Below are 22,490 nucleotides of genomic sequence, written 5' to 3'. Positions count from 1 at the left end.
CTAAGGATACTAGCAGAGGCTGCTGAGGGCCCAAGAGCAATGAAATGCCACAGACAGAAGTCTATGTTCCTTTATCAGGAGCATCTACTTGACTGGCTACAGCTTGCTTCTCCTTTCTAGATCTAGATCTCATTCTTCCTGCCTGTACCTGCCACTGTGAATCCATACTATTACTGAATAACAATAATAATTTTATGTCAGTATGGTTTTACTTCTCTTTGTTCTGATAAAAATCATTCTATACATTTCTTCCAGATTCATCTTCCTGAAATATCGTATTATATACACAGTCTTACTATCAAATTTCTAATGGTTCCCCTTGCCTAAAGAGGACGAAGCTCAAACTCTGTTGTCTGTCCTGGAACACTCTGCCTAGCTTGGCTTATAACATCCAATTCATCTTGTCTCACATTAGTTCTCTTAATAAAACCTTGTCCCTAGTTAAGTTAGCTCTGAATACATCATCATGCATATTTTAGTGCCCTGTCCCAGCTCTGGCTGTTCTCCTTGACTGAAAGCCTCTCTCTCTTTTTCTTCTTTTGAAACTACCTTTATCCTAATACCTCAACTCAATTTAAAAAAAAAAAACACCACTGCATGTAAAATTTCATTAAAATCACAATTAAAAATAAAAATAACCAAACAACCCCCCCGCCCCCACTGCAGTTGAATCATTTCTGGCTTAGTGACTATAAGTGATGGTGCAGGATTGGCCCCCCTGGTTTTCAAGGCTGTAATCTTCACCAAAGGGGACTGCCCTATCTTTCTCCTATGGAGCAGCTGATGACTTCGGTCCCCTAACCTTCTGGTGAGGAGCTGAGTGCTTTAACCACTATGCAATCACGGCTCCTTCAACTCAATAAAGTTGTCTAGTAAGACTGCCCAGCCTCCAAAATGAACCCAAGCTCTTTTTCTGTGTTATATGCTCCCCATACTAGTTACCAGGTGTCCTGCTGATGGTGAAAGGAAATAGATGCCACACCTCAATGACATAATATTTTCTTTTATTCCCATCAAGTGTAAGGTCCACAGTGTCCTACTGTATGCATCTTTGTAACCCTGGTATCTACACAGAAGGTATATAAACATTTATAATGCCAATTCTAATGACCCCACTAGAGACACAAAATGCTCTGAGAGATTCATTAAGACAGAATCTTTATCTCCAAAAACTCATAACAATCAGCTTCTTTTAAGCTAAAAGAGAAAAAGAGAGAAGGACCTTGGCTAGCTGCCTTCCTTTTCCTTACTCTGTTCTCCAGGTCAGGTAGTATTAAGACCTACTCCTGGTTACACGGAAGATTGTATTTCCTAGATTTCCCTCAGTTACAATGGGGCCTTATAACTTAGTTTGTATAATGGATTATTGGAAAAGATGAAACTCTATGAACTTTAATAAATGTCGATAATTGTAGAAAGGCTTCAGGCCTTTTGTTTATAGGATCGCTATGAGTCATGCTCGACTTGAAAGCAATTAACAACAACAACTTCCATATTCATTCTAAGCAAACTTTTCATGAAGTAAATGCATTTACCTACCTTTATTTGAAGGTACATGTTTTGCATCCACCAGCTGCTCTGTGGTAGAAATATCAGCATTCCCCTCCTGTGGGGTTTACTCCTTCGGAAAACCCACTGGATGGTCATCTACGGATCAGTTCCGACTCAACAGCACACAACAACCATCCTTATTTTAAATTTCCTTTTTACTAATGGAAGGTACTACCTAGCTCCACTAATTGTGGAGGAGTGGGCATTTTAATTTAAAGGGTTGTTGTTGCTGATTGCCTTTGAGTCAAGTACAGCTCATAGCAATCCTATGAACAAAAGGCCCGAAGCCCCTCTACAGCCATAGACACTTGTCAAAGTTCATAGAGTTTCCGAAGGCATGTTGTTTAGGAAGTGGATACCATTCCTGCAGAAAACTTTTAACGTAAGTATTTGTATTTTATATCAAGAAAATGATAAAGCAATGAAAACAATCGTGTTTTCATGACATCACCATTGAACATTAATGACTGCAATCACGTTTAACTTTTAAAGTTAGGAAGGGTGAGGACTGAAAGGTTGTATTATGTTTTCTTTTTTTCTATATTTGAATTATTTTTTTGTATGTGTACCGTCAAATCGGATCTGGCTGGTACAGGAGGAGATTGCCCCTCCTCTAGCAGAACATCTGGTGGATTCGAACCGCACACCTCTGGCATTGCAGTGCAACTTCTTGCCACTAGGCCATCAGAACTCCCTGTATTATGTTTTCAATGCACAAAAGCGAATGAAGCTTTCGTTTGTTCTCAGGTGCTGTTGAGTCAATTCTGACTCATAGCCACATTACATACAACAGATAAAACCTTGCCCAGTCCTGTGTTATCCTCATGAACTCCACTGTGCTTAAGGCCACTGTTGTACTCCTGTGCCAATCCACCTTGTCGAGGGTCTTCCTCTCCTTCACTGACTCTCTACTTTTCCAAGCATGAAGTCCTTCTCTAGAGACTGGTCTTTCCTGATAACATGCCCTTTCCTGATAACAAAGACTGCGAGTCTCATCAGCCTTGACCCCAATGAACACCTGAGCTACACTTCCTTTAAGACAGATTTGATTGTTCTTTTAGCAGTCCATGGTATGTATGTTCAATACTTTTTGCCAATACAACAGTTCAAAGTTATCAATTCTTCTGTGGTCTTCCTTATCCATTGTCCAATTTTCACACTGATATAAAGCAAATGAAAATACTATGGTTTGGGTTATATGTACCTTAGTATTTAAACTGACATCTTGGCTCTGTAGCACTTTAAAGAGGCACTTGGCAGCATATTTTCCCAATGTGATACATCTTTCGATTTCTTGACTGCTGCTACCATGGATGTTGATTGCTGTTCTTATGTGTCATCAAGTCGACTATGACGTCTAGTGGCCCTATGTAGGGCAGAGCAGAATCTTGCCCTTTCCTGTACCAGGCTTCCCATCTCTATCAGTTTCAAGCTCAATATGGTACTCACCGTGCCAATCCATCTCCTGGCATGTCTTCTTCTCTTTTGCCAACTCTCTACTTGAAAACTTCAATCTTTTCTCCATTTATCATAATGTCACCTATTGGTACTGGGAGCTCTGGTGGCCTAGTGGCAAGAACCTGCACTGCAATCCTAAAGGCATGTGGTTGGAGGCCACCAGCTGCTCTGTAGGAGAAGGATGGGCAGTCTCCTCTCGTGTGATTAACTGCCTTAGAAAAACTGCCTGAGTGTCAGCTATGGGTCGGTTCTGACTAGATAGTATTCAATAACGATAATATCATGATGTCACCTATTGGTACAGTTATGAAGACTTTTGTTTTCTTGAGGGTGAGGTGTAATTCGTACTTCAGGCTGTAGTCTTTGCTCCTCTTCATTAAGTACTTTAATTCCTCATCACTTTCTGCAAGCACGAAACTGAAAGTTGTGAGCATCATTCAGCAATTCTGAATTTTATACTAGACTAATGTGTAAATACCATGGTTTGTCAGGAGGATAACAAATGTACCTTGGAGAAATTACAGGCAGTATGCTTTTTTTGAAGTAAGGATGGCAAGACCGTGTCTCACGTTGCTGGGCACAATATGAGGAGGGACTTGTCCCTGGAATATTGGAAAAGGATAGCATGCCTGGTTAAGGAGAGCATCAGTGAGAAAAAAGGGAGACGCTCAACGATATGGATCGTCACAGCGGCTCTAGGAATGAGCTCACGGTTAACAACCAGTATGAGGACGGCTCAGGCCCAGGCAGTGCTTTATTCTGTTGTGTTCAGGGTTGTTAGGAGACAAGGCCAATTTCATAGCACTTAATAACAGTGTTCAAGCATTGTGGGAATAGGGGGACATAATTATGTACTGAAAACCAGGGATAATCTGATATTCATATCATATGAGAAAGTGCTGTGTGCATTCCTGTGTATCTCCAATGCCTTGGGAAAGAAAATATTATCCTCCTTAAAGATGGCTCCAAAAAGATCTCTTAAAAGTAGTGGTCATAATGGAGAAGTTAGAAGACAAGCCTGCATGAAGAAAAGTGCATTGTCATGTGCAGTTAAATTTTGGTTTCTGGCTTCCTTTAGTTTAAATAAGTAAGACAATTTGCTTTATAGTAAGAATATGAAACATAACTTAAGAAAACATCTAGAAGTTTCTTGCTACAGAGTAGAAATAAATTATATTCTACTTTATCAGTAAGCTAAAATTTTATATGTTACCTATCAGTTGCTTAATTGTACCCCTTTCACAAAGATCCTTGTTTATTGTCTCCTCTTCAAGGGAGACCATGGCTCTCAAGAGTCTTAAAGTGTAACGCATCTGGGCAAACTTGTTGCCTCGGCCGCCTGTACCGTGGAAGCTGTTACCCTGACTCAGGAAGGGATCTGTGGGGAGAAATTGATAATTGACTTTACATCAAGACATTTACAGTATAATATATTTCAAATAAACATGCCAAATACATTTGTATCTATAACAAGGTCATATAGATATCAAACTTTCATGATTAGTTAATTTTTAAGAAATATAATACTCCTTTCACACAAACATATTTTTATAATATAATAAATATAATAATACTCCCTTTACACAAGTTGTTTGCAACTTTTATAGCCTGTTTATCTTATTCCACACTATTTTCAAAATTACTCACACTGTCATAAGTAGCTGTAGACATATGACTCCACACACTGTACAACTGCTGCCATCAAGCCAACGCCAATTCATGGCGACCCTGAGGACCCTGCTTTTAAAAATGCGTTCAGCATTCATTTTGTAGATAAGTCCATTTATCTAGTACAAATGGTGGTACAATACCCTGGGTTATGTCTTCTTATTCCCATTAAGGAAGAGTTTTTCACATGACACCAGACTCAGAGAATATAACACTCTGAATTTTATCTCAAGTTGCCAAATGGTTGAGCAAAAATGGCCATAGGGGTACAACATTAAGACTAATTTCCCCAAATATTAAAATGTGAAATTGTAGTTCAACATGCCTTTATTTTTTAAATTTGAGATTTCCCCCTATAATTTGTTCACTCCTCTACTTTATGTTCTAAAAGAACATAAAGGAGTTCTTTATCACCCTGGATTCTAGTTCTTGATTAGTCACAGGCATAATAAATGTCTTTTCTCAATTTATAAAATTGAAACTTAACTTTCCAAATTTTACAGTAGTTAAATACATCAATCTTTTCTATTATAGCTTAAATTGTTGGGTCTCTTAAAAGACATTTTTCCTACTCTGATATCATAAGTCATAGTGACCCTCTGAGTAGAAATACCTATGGGGTTTCAAAAGTTATAAATCTTAATGGAAGCCAACTGCCTCTCTTTTTCCCTTGGAATGGTTAATGAGTTTGAATCACTGATATTTCAGCTAACAGCCCAAGGCTCCACCTTCTCTGAGTTAGAATTTACTTGATAGAAATGGGTTTGGTTTTTTGTTTTGGATATTATAAAGACATTTTCTTATATTTTCAGTTTTACAGTTGAATTTTTAATATTTAGTCCTTTAATTCATTTTGCAATTGACTTTTCAAAGAAGATGTTAAGAATTTTTGCTTTTTCACTTGAAGTTAATTACCCCAGTATCCTTCTCTCACTGATTAGCAATATCCTTGCTGGCAGATTCCATCTCACTGGTATACCCCAGCTCAACACTACATACTTCTTAGTAGCACAGGTTTATGGTCACTATTAAGGAAGCTATGCTCTATGAAGAGGAATTGTGGCATCAGAATCCAAGGAAGGCTCACCTGTGCTATGTGATAAAACAACTTTGCTGAAAGTGAGGAGGTTCTGAGGCAAGGCTTAGCATAGAAGATTAAAGCCTACGCTTTCAATATGAATTATATCTCAACATCATGAAAACAAAAATCCGCATCACTGGGCCAACAGGCAACTGATAAACACCAAGACACATCAATATGTATTCTTTAAGATGTTCTTTTAGAAGTAGATTTTTATTTAAAGTTAAAAACCATAAAATTCCAAATGCACTCCTTTTTATGAAGTGATGAAAAATGTAGATTTTTCTTTGCTTTGAACATTAATGAATCTCCAGGACCTAAATTAAAAAGTCAGCCAAACAAAACATAAACTCATCGCCGCTGAGCTGATGCTGACTCAGACCTTTTTAAGGATGAAGTGCTCTGTACAACTTCCAAATTGTAATTGTTACAGAAGCAAAGGATCCCATCTTTCATGGAGAGGCTAGTGGCTCGGAACCATTGACCTTTTCATTAGCAACCAAGGACTTAGCCACTGGATCACCCAGGCTCCTTGCCTGGTCCCTTGTAAGCTCTCGGTGAGCTCTGGTGACAGTTGGTGGGGAGTTGTGCTGCCGACAGCACAGCTGTGCCTCTCTGGCGGGTTGAATCCACCAGTGGCTAGGCAGGAGAGGGATGAACTGTCTCCTGAGCTGGTTACAGCCTGTGGTCCTGGATTCCCAAAGGTTCTAACTCCACTGCAATGAGTTTCAGTTTCTCAGTTTGAGTATGAATTAAGTAATTTTGAACAAATGAGTAAAAATGATTTTTTTTTTATATGCTGTCGAGTCAGAACTGATCCATAGCTGATCCTCTAGAGGGTTTTCAGAGGCAGTAAGCCATATAAGAGGAAATTGTCTTTTGACTCATGTACTTTTAACTTGTTAGTTAAATTTGTGTCTTCTAGGCTGCAACACTTCCATGATACATCTTCAAGGATATGAACATGTACGGCTAAGCACAATTGATAACAGTGCATCTAAATTCCAAAATCAATCTCCACAATAGTCTATGTGTTTCCTATTGCCAAAGGGGCCTTTAGAGTAGTGAGAGAAGATCTTCACCCTGAAACCTACAGCGTCCCTTTTCAGCAGAAGTAGCTAAGAGAATACACCATCCCCTTTTCGTTATGAATCAGGGTGAAGTCTCTTTCAGGGAGGAGTGATAGGGAATGGCAAAGGACACACTGACAAAGGAGATTAATCAGAACTGGCTTTGACAAGCACTGTGGCAATTGGACAATTAAAACAGACTTTCAAGGGGGATAAAAAGAGGAACGAACTGGGGAGGAGGGTAGAGAAAATAGTGCAACAATGAATGAATGGAAACTCAAAATCCCTGTAAATGTTCACTAAAATTAATAAAATTCAATTTTTTAAAAAAAGAGGAAATTGTCCATCCTTCTCCCACTGAGCAGTTGATAGAGTCAAACCATGTGCCTTTGGGATTGCAGTGCAGCTTGTTAAATAATATAAAAACTTAAATAAAATTACACGTATTTCTTTTCTGTCAGTGAGGAATGTTATGTTTTATATACTTACACTAACTAAATTTCTAGTTCTGACATTTACTAGTATCTGACTTTATAAGAAACCTCAGTGCTTTGTTCCTTTTTAAAACTTAACATTAAAAATATCAAACTCTTGGAGAAGCAGATTTATACAATTTTATCTTTGCTTTCATTCATTTTGGATTTTTTTTCCCTGTGCATATACTGAGAGTTTGAGTAAAATATATAAATTAGAATTTCAAGAAGCATTATCAACATTCTAGTTACAACAGTAAACTAAAATTGTATTTTACCTGTAAGTTGCTGAATTATTCTTTATTACAAAGATCTTAAAAGACCACTCACCTTCATTCTCACACCATTCAAGAAATGAAAGTACTCGACTATTTCCCTGGCATGCCATGTACTCTTCTATTAACAAAGGGGCCACAGATGACAAAGTGGCAATTGCATGCAGCTGTAATTCTTCATGTTGTGCTACAGACCATTCGATTATTCTGTGTTTCTCAGGTTTTTTAACATAGGTAAATAAAGCCATGATGACTTTGCCATGAACTAAGAGCTAAGAGAAAGAAAAAGAGAAAAGACTTTGTAGAAACGACATGAAAACAATTTTATTTAAGAAAAGTAAAGATTTTCAACTTCATGTTTCATTGATGATAATTTTAAAATATTGCCTTCCTAAATATTCCCAATCTGTAAAATATATAAAAATCAAAACAAAATATACCCCAAGATACAAGCTGATTATGATCCTTTTTCCTGGTTACACAATCTCTATTCTTGCTGTTAGGCTGTTGATTTGGCCCTAACTCCCAGCGACCCTACGAATAACACAGAAACACTGCCTGATCCTGTGGCATTAAAAAAAAACCCAACCCAACAAACCTGCTATAAAGTGAGATCACTCTCATGTCTTTTTCTGTGTAGAATTATTCTTTACCTGTATAGTAGAAAAATCTTTACATAATATCACAATTATGTTAAATAGTAATTTCTTCAACTCAAAATCTTCATAGGAATTAGTAAGCTTCAGACCTTTTACCAAAGGATTTTGACTTTTAACTATGGGAGGAAAAATAAAGAGTAAAATCAGTTAAAATTATGTTTACAATTCATTAAGATCATTACAAAAGTTGAACTTTTTATAGATCTTACCTTCATTAAAGGTTGCAAATAGTATTAAATCTTGGGTAAAGCCACTTTCCTAATATAAAAGCATAAAACAAGGAGAGAGGTCAATTAATTAAGTGGAAATAAAGATACAGAAACTTGGTATTTACCTAATATTTAAGTGTCCTTACTAGATATACTTATTTCCATTTTTCAACTCCTAACACATTAATAATAAGGGAGGAAAACAAAGAAATAAAACATATAGCTAGAGCAGTTTGAAATTTATTTAATTTTGAATGAACTTCTACAGGTTTAAAAAATAATTTACAGCAGTCTGAGACCATTTTACAAAATACTGTTTAAAATTTGATAATTTAAAATAATAAGAATTAAAAACGTATTAGGCCTACACAGTTACAAAACTCATATGTATACTTTCATGTGACATGAGGGAGAAAATCCAGCTGTTATTTTCAGAAATTTTTGGTCTTATATACCCTACTTTCACCTAACCCACTGTCATCATACCAAATGTTTAAGAGATACAGAATTCTTTTTACTTAACACGGAAATCCTTAAGAATGACAAGAGTTAAAAGCATTTCAGTATGAGGGAACTCATGTCAGATAGAGATAAGCAAGTTAGATTGTATACACTGAGGAGAGTTTGTTAGGCAAATCGTAGGCTTTAGGCTTGCAACTTGATATTTCTAGAACTTCAGACTCCATATGGTTTCTTTAAAAACTGAGATTTTTTTTTCTTTTGACTCATACATACTCCTGCAATTTATACCTGAGTGTCTGTAAGTAAGAATGGTAATCAGAACTTGCTGACAAGTGGCTTCCAGAAAAACATAAAGTTCTACTTAGGTATTGCAATCTTAATTAAAATTCTGTTGTTGGTACATGCTGTTGAGTAGACTATGACTCACAGTGACTCAATAGACAAGTGATCAAAATCTTCCCCTATCCCAAGTTAACCTTAAGATTTCCAGCAACTGCTGCAGTCCTCATGTCAATTCATCGCACGGAGGGTTTTTCTCTCTTTTGCTGACCCTCTACTTTCCCTAGCATGTCATCTTTAGGATTATTTCCCTAATTGCACAGTATAAATTCCATGCTAAAGGTCTCTAACTCAAGGAATTCACTGAAGACCGAAAGGCCCTTTTCAGAGCTGAAGACTCAAAGACTCTTTTCAGAACTGAAGACACAGAGGCTCTTTCCAGAGCGGAAGATCCTAGCCACCAGTGATCCCGTCTGCACCACTGGCCGTGAGAGAATGAAAGGAAGAGGCAGCTTGGGCTTTTAGGGGCTGTTGGTGCACATTGATATGTTGGTGGAAAAGAATAATGAATATGCCACAGACTGCCAAAAGAACACATATTTTGGATAAAGTACAACTAGAGTGCTCCTTGGAGTATTGCAGCTACACTGGTGTCCTATCAAGTCAGAACTGAGCTGGTGGGTTTTCAGAGACAGTAAATCGTACAGGAGGAGACTGTCCATCCTTCTCCTGAGGAGCAGCTGGTGGATTTGAACCATGTGTCTTCAAGATTGCCGCACAATGAGTTGGAACCAATTCAACTACAACAAAGAATAACAAGTCTCAAATTACAGTGCTCTTCAGAACACACTAAGAAGAACAGGTAAGGCCCCCAGTCCCAGAAGTCCGGTGGGCTGGGTCTGGGAGTTAAAATAGTTTCGGGGCAGCATGGAGGCAGAAGATTTTCATCTCAGCCTAAGAAGAGTAAAAGGTTAAAAAAACAAAATAATATATAAATGTACCTTAAGTTAAAAAAAAGTCTAATCCCTATGCAGATAAAACTCTAAGAACAAACAAATATGTCTTGGAAAGGGTGCAGCCAGAGTGTTCTTTGGAGGCCAGCAGGATGAGGCTTCGCCTCACATACTTTAGGCATGCTACTAGGAGAGGCTATTCCTTGGAGGGGGACCTGATGCTTAGAAGGGTGGGGTGTCAATGAAGGAGAAGACGACCCTGGACCAGGTGGATTGACTTGGTGACTGTCACAACGGCCTCTACTATGTCAGGAAGTGTGAGGATGGCACAAGATAGGACAAAGTTCAGATCTGTTGTTCATAGGGTTGCTATGAGTTGCACTTGACTCGATGGCACCTAACAACACCAACAAGCATAATATATGAAGATAATGATGTAGAAGTACTGAACAGTGACCAAAAAGCAAGGAGTTCTTGGAGGGGGGTAAAGGTGTTAGCAGTTTGAAGAAGGAAATGGCACAATGTAAGCTTTTTAGTCTGAAGCTAAGTCTCCATTGCTATCTTGTAAAGATGCTAAAACTCAGAGAAATCTCTGACTCAAAAAACCAGATAGCAGAGACAAATTATAGGGCATTACAAATACTGAAAAGTGAATGGAGAAACACTGGAAGGAAAGAGTCAGAGAGGGGATCTTTTAAATTCTGTGTTTAACTTTTCCAAATGTCTGGTGGATCCTTGCATTACACAAGTGCATAAATAGTCCAAACATCCCAGGTAAGACTTAAGAAAAATGCACTAAAATGTCAACTTTACTGCAGTAACAAGTCCATTCAAGTTAAATGACTACTAAAACAAAATTAAATGCTCTTCAAATGAATAACCAGAATCCAGAGTAAAGATAATCACAATGAATTGAAATATAGGAATTCTCAAAAGTTAAATAAAAATTATATGGAGGCATGACATGGAAATTCTAGAATTGAAAGTATCTGAAATTAAAACTGTGGCTGTCAGGTGTTGTCGAGTCAACAACAGTTCACAGTGACTGTATGAACAACCGATTGGAACCCTGTCCCATCCTGGTCATCTGCACAAACTCTGCCATGCTCAAGTCTACTGTTATAGTCTCTGTACCAATCCACTTCATTGGAAGTCTTCATCTCTTCCATTGACCCTCTACCTTTCTCGGCATGATATCCTTGCTTAAAGTGAGGAGGACTTGAAATACTTGTTGCAGAAGATCAAAGAATACAGCCTTAGGTCTGTATTGCATCTCAATGTAAAAAAAATAAATTCTTTCTTCAAAGATGGCATCCAAAGCAAAGAAGGAAGCCTCTACCCTTCCTAAAACTGAAGCCAAAGCCAAGGCATTAAAGGCCAAGAAGGCAGTCCTGAAACGTAGCCACACACACACACACACACACACACACACAAGATCTGCATGTCACCCACCTTCCAGCAGACTAAGACACTGAGACTCCAAAGGCTGCCCAAATACCCGCCCCTCCCCCCCCCCGAAGAGTCATCCCAGGAGAAACAAACTTGACCACTATGCCATCATCAAGTTCCCCCTGAGCACTCAGTCAGCCATGAAGAAGAGAGAACAACACACTTGTGTTCATTGTGAATATAAAGGTTAACAAGCACCAACTCAAACAAGCTGTAAAGAAGCTCTATAACACTGATGTGGCCAGGGTTAACACCTCAATTAGACCTGATGGAAAGAGGAAGGCCTTCGTTTGACTTGCTCTTCACTATGATGCTTTGGATGTTGCCAACAAAATTAGGACCATCTAAATTGAGTCCAGCTAGCTAATTCTATAAACATTTTTTTTCTCACCATAAAAAAAAGCAAACAAACCCAAAGAGTCTTAAAATGAGACTGATAGGCAACAGTATGACAGATAAAAAGGAGATTGAAACTGTCAACAGTGTCATCTTGCTTGGATCCACAATTAATATCCTTGGTACCAGCAGTCAGGAAATAAGGAGACTAGGAAAAGTCTGCCATTAGGGACGTCTCCAAATTATTGAGTAATGATGTCAGTTTGAGGACTAAGTCTCATCTGATTCAGGTTATAGTCCTTCTGATTACTTGCTATGCATCTGAGAGCTGGACAATGAATAAGGATTACAGGAATAGAATTGGTGCCTTTGAACTGCGGTGTTGGAGAAGAGCACTGAGCATCCCATAGATTGCCAAAAGGAAAAACAGATATGTCTTGGAGAGGACATAGCCAGAGTGCTCTTTGGAGGCAAGAATGATGAGGCTTTGCCTCACATACTTTGTGCATATTGCTAGGAGGGGCTATTCCTTGAAGAAGGACAAGATGCTATAAGGGGTGGAGGGTCTGTGAAGGAGAAGAAGACCCTCAGCTAGGTGGATTGACACAGTGACTGCCACAATAGGGTCTTGTGTGTTAGGATGTATGAGTATGGAATGGAATAGAACAGGGTTCAGATCTGTTGTTCATTGGGTCACTATGAGTCATACTCAACTAGACAACACCTAACAACAAGAAGATTGGTCCAGTGGTGAAGATTTTTTTTCTTGATGTTTAAAATGTAATCTATATTCCAGGCTGTAGTCTCTGATTTCCTTCAGTTAATTGCTTTAAATCTTGATTTTTGGCAAACTTGGTTACGTCATCTGCTTAACACAGATTGGTGATAAGTCTTCCTCTAATACTGATGTCATGTCCTTCTTCAGAAAGTCCAGTTTCTCGAATATTGTGCTTAGCATACAGATTGACTAGGTATGGACAAAGAATACAACCCTGATGCACATCTTTCCTGCTTTTAACCATTCAGTGTTCTATTTTCTGTTCATATAACTGTTCTTGATTTACATATAGGTTTCCTATGAGCACAATTAAGTGGGAATCCCATTCTCCTCAATGTTATATCAATTTGTTATAATTCACATAGTCAAATGCCTTTGCATAGTTAATAAAACATAAGCAAACATCTTTCTGGTATTCTCTTCTTTCAGTCAGGACCTATCCTGACATCAGCACTGGGATCTCTCATACCAAGGTCTCTTTTGAATCTAGCTCAAATTTCTGGTAGTTTCCTGTTGATGTATTGCAGCCATGAAAGAAAGACCCTGGATGAGATGGACTGACTCAATGACTGGGGTAATGGGAGGGTGTGTTTCGGAGACAACAAGATTGGCACAGGATAGAGCAGGGTTCAGAGCTCATAGTTGTGCATAGGGTCACTATGAGTCACAAGTAACTTGACTGTACTTAACAACAACAGCAAGATTTTACCTGAAAATTGTATTGTATTATTCAATAATTTCTATATTCTGTTGACTCTGGATGGGATTATGAGGAGAAAAAAAGATGAGGAAAAAATAGAATAAAACATATTATTCAATGAGAAGAACAGAGGGAGAAAAAGACTGGGGGAAAAAATGAGTAGAGAGGCACAGACCTGTAAGACATTGTCAAAAAGCCGAATATACAAGTAACTGGAATATCAGAAAAATGTAAGAGAATGAAGTGGGGAAAGAATTCCTGAAATAAGAATGGAGTAAAAGTTTTCCAAGTCTGATAAATTCAGGAAGCTCTGGGAACTTAAAGCAGGAGAAATCTGCTAAACAAAGAGTCAAAATATTCATAGGTAAGAAAGGACATCTTGAAAGCTTTCAGACCAACTCAAATTACAAATGCTTCTTTTAAGAAACAACAGTGATCAGAAGACATGGAACAACATTTTCTAAGTGCTTAAAGAGAAAATTTTAAACACAGATTTTATATCCAATGACCATAGACTTTAAGAATTAAAGTGAAATAATATTTTCAGATAAAAAAGAAAGAGAATTTGTTGCCAGCAGCTAGCAAATGTGCACTACAAATATTGCTAATGGCAGTTCTTCAGGTAAAAGTAAAATAATATCAGATACCAGACAGAAATTTATAAGCTAGGAAGAAAATAAAAAAGCATCACAAATGCTAAACATGTGTATAAATTGTAAAATCTGAGAAGGATCTCACCTTTCCCTAAGGATGCAAAGAACTGGCATAGGGAGAAGTATATTGATGACCATTCCAACAAAACTTGGCATCAAAACAAAAACATAAACACTCCACTATTGTCTTCATATTTCTTCTCCACAGACTCACAACTTCCATAATGAAAATTAATAAGATCTGATTTGTACTTACAATCATTGGTGCTTCAGGGTTTTGAGCTACAATTGTAGTGATCACTAATATATCATTTCTTAGTTGACGATCATAATGACTATAACTCCTCATAAACAGATTTTTAAATACTTCCTTTAAAACCCTGGAAAGTAAAAGAGTATTTTTTTTGTTCTATAGAAACACTTTATTTTAACAAAATCCCTTTATAATGTTGATTTCTAAATATTTCTAATCTTAATAACACTGTAGTACATATTCCTAATTCACTGTGTACTTGAAAATAACCCACTAATTGATCTTTGGGATTGGGTGGTCACAATGACAGTCTAAAATAGAGATTCAACCATGCCATTTATATTTTCATTTTGTTTAATACTTTGTCTTTGTTCTCAGGATATAGTTCTATCCCTTAAGCAAACTTTCATATTATACTGTTGTTTTGTTGTTGAGTACCATGGAGTTGGAACTGACCCATAGCTGCCCCTCTGGTGGGCTTTCAAAGAGGCAGTAAATTGCACAGGAGGAGACTGCTCATCCTTCTCCCATGGAGCAGCTGGTGAATTTGAACTATTTGCCTTTGGGATTGCAGCACAATTTCTTACCATGAAGGAGCTCTGGTGGCTTAGTTACAAGAAGCTACACTGTAATCCCAAATGTACACACAGTTTGAGGCCATCAGCAGCTCTTCAGGAGGATAGGCTATCTCTTCCTGTGAGATTAACTGCCTCTGAAAACCTGCTGGGGGGGGGGTGTCAGCTATGGGTTGTTTCTGACTTGATGGCACACACAAAAACAACAAAGCCCCACTAACATCATTCACCATTCTGTTCTGTACTTTCTGCTGCCTTTCATATTTTTTATATTAATTATCTTTTAATTTTATTTATTTATTTTTGCTAAATTCTATTTTCACTTCTGTTCCTTTTGTCTAGGATGCACTCTACATGGGCAGAGATCCCCTCTGAAGTCAATATTGGTTATCTTGCCTCCTCAGTCCAATGTATCCTTTTATAACAACAGTACCCTTATTTTCATGAGGCAACCAACCCATATCCTGATTCAATAACATTGTCTTCAACTGCTGAAACATTCTTTCTTTCTAGCATCTAATCGGTTGTAGAATGGTCATAGGATCAATCTCAGGCCATTTAGGGCCAACATTAATTCAATATGAAGATTTTGCATTGGAGCTGCACAACTTCTCTGACTGGTGGTGTGGTGATGGTGTCAAAGTGGACTGTCTAGGACTCAGCACATGCAGCCTATAAATGAAGCCACTTCAGTGGAAGCCAGTTTGGAGAGATGAAGAGAACTCTACTCTTGACACTGGCTAAGTCTGGAATCTAGGGCAAATGGAATCAGTTGTGCAGTTATCTTGAGACTTTGTATACATGAATCCATAAATTCTTTGTAAGTCAGAAGGTTATACTTTTAGTTTTTTGCAATGAAAAAATTACTGACTCACTTCTAAGAGAACATATAGTCCCTTCTGATAATCTCTTTCATAAAATTTAGTACATTCTCTTTTTAGTTACTTATAAGCATATAAGTATCCATCTTGCCTATCATATAGTAAATCCCATGAAAATGAACAGTCTTCACTATTTTAAAGTTCATTTCTATTACCTAGTACTGAGCACATAACAAATAATCATTTGTTGAATAAATGAATAAGCAACTTGAAGGTGTACTCATATTTTATTCCAAGTGTTTATTGCAGTATCTGGATAATAACAACAATAAATTTAATGAATGAGTAAATAAAAGCATTCTTTTAAATATTTAATTTAGGTTCATACATATTCAAGTAATCTTACTAATAGTCTATTTCAAAAACTGTTATATAGAAAAACATGACTTGTTATCATGCAAATCTATGTATACCATGGCACAAAAACAGACAGCCTGAAACCCAGCCAGCACATGAACCCAAGGCCCACCTGAACACAGAGTCACACCAAGATGCCAGCGAGCTCACTCACCGGTTGTCATTCTAAGAGCAGAAAAGGTTCTTATTTTAATCACATATACTTACAACAAACATTCTAAATTACTAAGCTGTTGGACGATTTCTTCCCTGGAGGATTTTTCCAGTAAGTTCCAAAGTATTTCTGAAGAACGAAACAGAAGTTGTCCGGAGGGATCGGGATCATTGAGGTGAGCACAGATTTCATAAGCAGCTTGTGCTTTCATCATGAAAGAACAATTAACTTCTAAAAGCAAATTTGAAAATTATTTATGTTGCATAGTCTTTACATGGTTATATGAAAACAAAGGAGAAAAGGGAGCTAAAGCTTTCACAGTCGTGTACAGACCAGAGGTTGAGAGGTGCTGCAGAGCTTTCAGTACCCAGAGTTTCTCGACAAGCTGATTGTCCAGCAGCTCCATTGCCAGGACCATTGATTTTGCCAATCCTCCAACTTCAGCCATTTGAATCTTGTATGATGAACTAGCTTGCTGGTAGCCTAGCAACAATCAATTAAGAAACAGATATCAGTATTTTACATACCAATTGTCTATATTATAAGGCAATGAAATCCGTAATTTATCACCAAACGAAACAAAATTTTTAAAACGTGTATTTTAAAATCAGTTAGAACAGCATAAGCAAAACTTTTGTATAAAACACTAAATGTTCTAGGCTTTGAAGGCCATGTAGATTCTGTTTCAACTATTCAACTCTGAGATTGTAGCACCACAGCAATTGCAGATAATAAAGAAATAAATGGGTGTGATTGTGTTCCAATAAAGTGTTCATTTACAGTGGATCAACTTTAGCCTGTGGGTCACAGTTTGCTGACTTCTTGATGTAGAATGTAAAATGGTATCATACAGTTTGGGAGTATGTCTTAAATGCTAAGAAACAAAAAAATTTTTGTTAGTAGATACGTAGGAAAACACATAAACAATGAATGTCTTCCCTATTCAAGTCAAGGTGCTACTTCAGTGGGTTTTTTGTTGGTTTTTAGTGTTTTTAAGGACAATGCAATAGAGGTGGAAAAGATGATGCTGTTCTGATAAGTGCTAGTGAACTGAATGGCTTTTGGTGGAAGTTTAAGGACCACGGGTAGCACAGCACATAAAGTGTTGGGCTGCAAACAGAGAACTTGGAGGCAGAATCTTCTAAATGATCTAAAGGAGAAATATGAGTAGTCTCCTCATATAGAGATTTATAGTATTGAGACCTGATGGAAGGTTTGTTAGGAGTTGGAATCAATTTGATGGCAGTGGATTTCAGTTTGGGTTTGAGTAAGTTTAATTCATAGTCAAAAGTTATATAATAATTTTCTTCTTAGTTCCCAACTACATTTAATGACAGGGATGAAAACACCCAGAGGCTACTTTGCTAATCTAATATGAGCCTACTTTTTCTCCCATTGCTATCAGTTTTTAAACTCCCCTACATGTCAACTTTCAAGATCACCTGGATTTCTCAGTCTTTCTTACAGTACTGAGATGACTGTCAATCAGTTTGATTTATACAAATTTGAACTCTGTCATTGATGAGCCTTTGTGTATTCCTAAAAGGGATTCTCTATATTATACTACACTATATAAAACATTTTAAAAGGCCTGGAATGTATGAAGAGGAAAGCAAAAACTGCCTATAATGTCACCATTTCATACATTAATATTTTGGTATATAATTTATCTTTTTAACGTATCTGTATTTTTTAAATTAATTTTAATGAACGTTTACAGAGACTTGGGGTTTCCAGTCATTCATTGTTGCACTTTTCTCCCTCACCACACCCCCCCGGTACCTGTATAATTTTTTAATACACATTGTTGTTAGGGCCCCTAAAGTGGAGAACAACTCATTTGTGAGCCTATGAACAAAAGAACTGAACCCGTCCTTTCCTGTGCTATCCTCACAAGCTCATGGCTGCAGTCACTTTGTCAATCCACCTTGGTTGAGGATTTTCCTTTCTGTTGCCCACCCTCCTTTTTTTCCCAAGCATAATATCCTTCTCCAAGGAATTGCCAAGGCCTAAATCAGGCACAGTTTAGTCCTCTATCTGACATCACTGCTTCTCAGTAATTTAGAGAAGTCCTTGATTACAGAATTTCCCAGTGCAATATATCTCCTGACTGATAATACAAAGTATATTGATTGTGGCTCTAAGTAGGATTAAGTTGTTAACATTGTACATAGAATTTTATATGCTATTCTAGCTAAGGAACATTTCATTGTAATCTTTCTCCCATGCTACAAAAGATTTTAAAATTATTATTTTTGTGCAACAAACTATCTCACATATAAACAAAAATTATATTATATACTGTTATGCCTTTATATTGAGTTTATATTTCTATAGGAGACATAGTAGTAAGGCTTATGCACTTGATTCCTGTATCCCACGATATGTTCTTAGCTCAGCTAATGACTCTTCATTTGTGGTCCCAGGTGTCCAGTTTTGCCCATCAATGGAAACCAACGGTAAGACAATTAGAACAGTGTAGTACTCTTAATTTTCAGAACTTGATTAAATTAAGGCCAATCACACATCTCTGGACACTTTTCTCTCTTAACTTTCATCCTTTTCTTCTTCCTATATCTTACTAAGGTTAGCCCTAAGCTTCTGTTGATTCCATCCTCTCCCACATCCTTTGGAAATTCCTTTCCTATTTCCCATTTAGGGAAGTCTGTAGGGAGTTGTGCTGCTTACCCAAAGGCTGTGCCTCCCTGGTGGTTTGAATTTACCAGTGGCTCTGCAGAAGAAAGATGGGAAATCTCCTCCCATGAGATTTACCATCTTTGGAAACCCAATCAAGAGTCAGCTATAAGTCAGTTCCAACTTGATATGAGAACGAGAATTTCTCATTTAGTTGGCTTTGTCTACAAGATTCATTTCTGCCTATTCTAAATGTAAATAACCAAAAGAAAATCTCAATACCTTCCTCTGACTTTGTTATCAGTTGAGAGGTGTCCTCCCACCTTTTTTTTCTTCATCTCCCTCAAACTCAAGGCCACTGCCTCTCTAACTACAACTCTCTTTCCTTAATCCTGCACTGGCTCCAAACACTTTGTAGCAATTCATCTGCCAAGGAGTAACTACAACTTTTCACATTCTGCCCTCCCCCTAAATCGCCTTTTTCATCTCTCCATTATGGAGGAGTTTTGACACTAGCACACATGACACTCTCCAGGCTTTCTTCCTCTTCTTTTAGCCTCTCTTTCCTGTCACTTTCTTTGGGTTATTTTTCCTAGACATCAATAGAGGCATTCTTCATGTCATTCTTGATTCTTTGCTGTTTTTATGTTCAATCTCCTGGAAAACTTAGGCACTCTGATAACTTCAACTTTTATCTCTTTTTGGATGGGTTCCAAAAATGCTTCTGGTCCCTACTGATTTTAGAATCTAACATCCACCAAATACTTCCACCTGTATATCTCATCAACACCAAAATTCATGATTTAAAAACCTCTTTATTTAACTACTGCAGATGTCTTCCCATTTTTCCCATGTCATAATATTTTTTTCTTTGTTTTGAACTTAACCAATGAAACACATTGCTGTCAAGTCAATTCTTACTCACAGTGAGAACAGAGTAGAACTGCCCCCTAGGATTTCCACAACTGTAATCTTTACAGATAGCAGACTGCCACCTATCCTTCTCCCATGGAGAGAACTACCAGCCTTCTGGTTAAATGCTGAGTGCTTAACCATTGCACTGCCAGCACTCCTTACTCATTACTGTGTTGAACTACTAGGCTTCTTTTCACTCAGCTAAGGGAACTTAAGGTGCTCTGATAGCATAGTGCATAACCTATCAGACTGTTAACTGGGAGGTTAGCAGTTTGAATCCATCACCTGCTCTTCAGGAGGAAAACAGGCAGTTCTTCCCATAAAAATGTAAAACCTTAGAAATTTCATGGGTGGTCACTATGAGTCAAAACCAGTTCAACAACAGTGAACTTGGATGAGTTTAAGGCACAAAATGTAATAGGATTATTTATGTATTTTTCCTTTACTAAAAATGATTACAGAAACTGTGAAGGCTGGACATATGTCTTAAATAACATGATGCCCCTCACAGTGTAAGTGACTCCTGTCTTGATATCACCATTTCAGTGAGGTTCATTTTACCATAAGCATTAAGACTTTTTTGTACATGTTGAATCATTCACAAATGTGATTTATAATGATATTTGCATTAGAAATTTAACATCTTTCTTGGTGAGTAGATATTATGAATAATTCTAAAATGGCAAAATAATATTAATTGTATTAAATAATACTAATTAATGCCTCTAATAATTAATAAAGGGGAGCTCTGGTAACCTAGTGATAAGGAGTTGTTCTGATAACTCAAAGACATATGGTTTCAAATCTACCAGCTTCTCTAGGATAGAAAGATGGGCAATTTCTATGCATGTGGTTTACTGTTTCTGAAAGCCTGCTGGAGGATCAGCTATCACTTGGTTCTGGCTCAATGGTACACAACAACAACAACAATAATAATCAATATCCATGGTAATATCACACAAGAAATAAAAAGACATGTTGCACTGGGAAAAATCTGCTGTCAAAGACCTCTCCAAAATGTTAAAGAGAAAGTATGTCAGTTTAAAGACTAAGGTGCACCTGATTGATGCCATAGTTTCCCTTCTCCATTACTTCAATGCATCTGAAAATTGGACAATGAATAAAGATTACCAAAGAAGAATCAATGCTTTTGAATTGTGGTTTGAAAGAAGAGTACTAAATACCCCATGGCCTACCGAAAAAACAAACAAGGCTGTTTTGGACAAAGTACAACCAGGGTGCTCCTTAGAGGCTAGAATGTGAACCTTTATCTTATGTCCTTTGGCTGTGTTGTTAGGTAGCCCAATCTGGAAACTGACACCATCGCAACAAAGGCAAAGGGTGAGAGAAAGAGGAAGACCCTTAACAAGATGCTTTGACAAGGTAATTATAACAATGGGCTTGAGCATATTGAAGACTGTGAGGATGCTGCAGCATGGGGCAAGGTTCAGATCTGCTGTTTCTAGGGCCACTATAAGTTACAGTGGACGTGGCGCCTAACAGCAGCAACAGACAGCATCAGTAACGAACCTGCTTTAGCTATGGCTATAAAACTGCAAATTAGGCACTGCAATGAGAGTATCATGCAAACCCCAAACTGAAAAAAAGGACTTATTTTTTTAAGATTATTGAAGAGTTCAAAACCACATACACATACATGCTTTTACATGCTTCATTTTATGAGTCCACTGTGTCTCTGTGAGTTAAAAGAAAAATAGAACAGAATATTCTGATTGCCAAGGACAGAAATTACTATTGAAAAACCACTGAAAATTTCACCTGTAATGTGCTTCTTTGGTGGTTCTGCATGATAAAAATTAACAATGCATTTGCAAATTTGTATCCTCAAATCAGAATTTGGTATTTTCATTAAATCACCTGCCAGAAAAAGAAGTGAGTGCTATTTAGTAACTCTCATAAAATTATTTGCAAATTTAAATATAAAATACCGATGATATAAATACTATCATTAGAGAATCTGAATCATATGTAATCTCTCTCCCTCACTCACACACACACACACACACACACACACACACACACACACCTTGATTTGTCATTTCAAAGTTTGTTCCTTTGTCATCAACTTAGTCACTCCTCCTATAAAGAATAGAATTATGACTAAGAGCATGTACTTTAGAACCAGGCTGTCCAAGAATAAATCTGGTTCTGGCTCTATTACAGATGTTTCAATTTCCTCATCTATAAAATGAGGATACTACTACTAATACAAATTACTACTTTTAGAATTACTGGGAAGATCAGTGTTTGACATCTAGGAGTTTGGTATGTGTTGATTAATATGGGTAGCCTCTGACTTATGAAAGGGTTTTGTTTTTTTTTTTTTTCCTTTTTCTTATTGTATGCCATTGAATCAGATCCGACTGGCACAGGAGGAGATTGCCCCTCCTTCTCCAACAGAGAATCTGATGGATTTGAACTGAATGCCTTTGGGATTGAGGGTTCCAATTTTATGATACTCTGTCATAATGCAGTCTTGACATCAGTTGAATACTTCATTGAAAAACATGCTTTCACTATGACTGTCTTTATTATCAGTATCTTTATAAATCCAATCTTTATTATATGACTTTAGGGATTGGACACTACAGTTGAGAATGACAGCACAGGGGAACTACACACTGCACCCCTCTCCCCGCCCCCCCC

At 37.4% G+C, this 22,490-nt stretch overlaps 1 protein-coding gene across 1 annotated transcript in view; it reads right to left on the bottom strand.

Moving 5' to 3' along the window:
- LOC102862295 (chromosome unknown open reading frame, human C7orf63) overlaps positions 1 to 22,490 on the bottom strand; it is an 85,505-nt gene that overhangs the window by 30,011 nt on the left and 33,004 nt on the right. The window contains exons 6-13 of the mRNA XM_006891492.1: positions 21,603 to 21,701; positions 16,608 to 16,757; positions 16,328 to 16,505; positions 14,311 to 14,434; positions 8,445 to 8,493; positions 8,230 to 8,351; positions 7,632 to 7,848; positions 4,223 to 4,387 (exon numbers count right to left, since the gene is read on the bottom strand). Of these exons, the coding sequence (XP_006891554.1) occupies positions 4,223 to 4,387; positions 7,632 to 7,848; positions 8,230 to 8,351; positions 8,445 to 8,493; positions 14,311 to 14,434; positions 16,328 to 16,505; positions 16,608 to 16,757; positions 21,603 to 21,701 (1,104 nt within the window). The remainder of the gene's footprint in view (positions 1 to 4,222; positions 4,388 to 7,631; positions 7,849 to 8,229; positions 8,352 to 8,444; positions 8,494 to 14,310; positions 14,435 to 16,327; positions 16,506 to 16,607; positions 16,758 to 21,602; positions 21,702 to 22,490) is intronic.

This window comes from Elephantulus edwardii, unplaced genomic scaffold, assembly GCF_000299155.1.
Source record: "Elephantulus edwardii isolate Elephantulus edwardi_28Jun2011 unplaced genomic scaffold, EleEdw1.0 scaffold00098, whole genome shotgun sequence".
Classification (NCBI taxonomy): Eukaryota; Metazoa; Chordata; class Mammalia; order Macroscelidea; family Macroscelididae; genus Elephantulus; species Elephantulus edwardii.
This window is presented reverse-complemented; position numbering and strand designations above follow the sequence as displayed.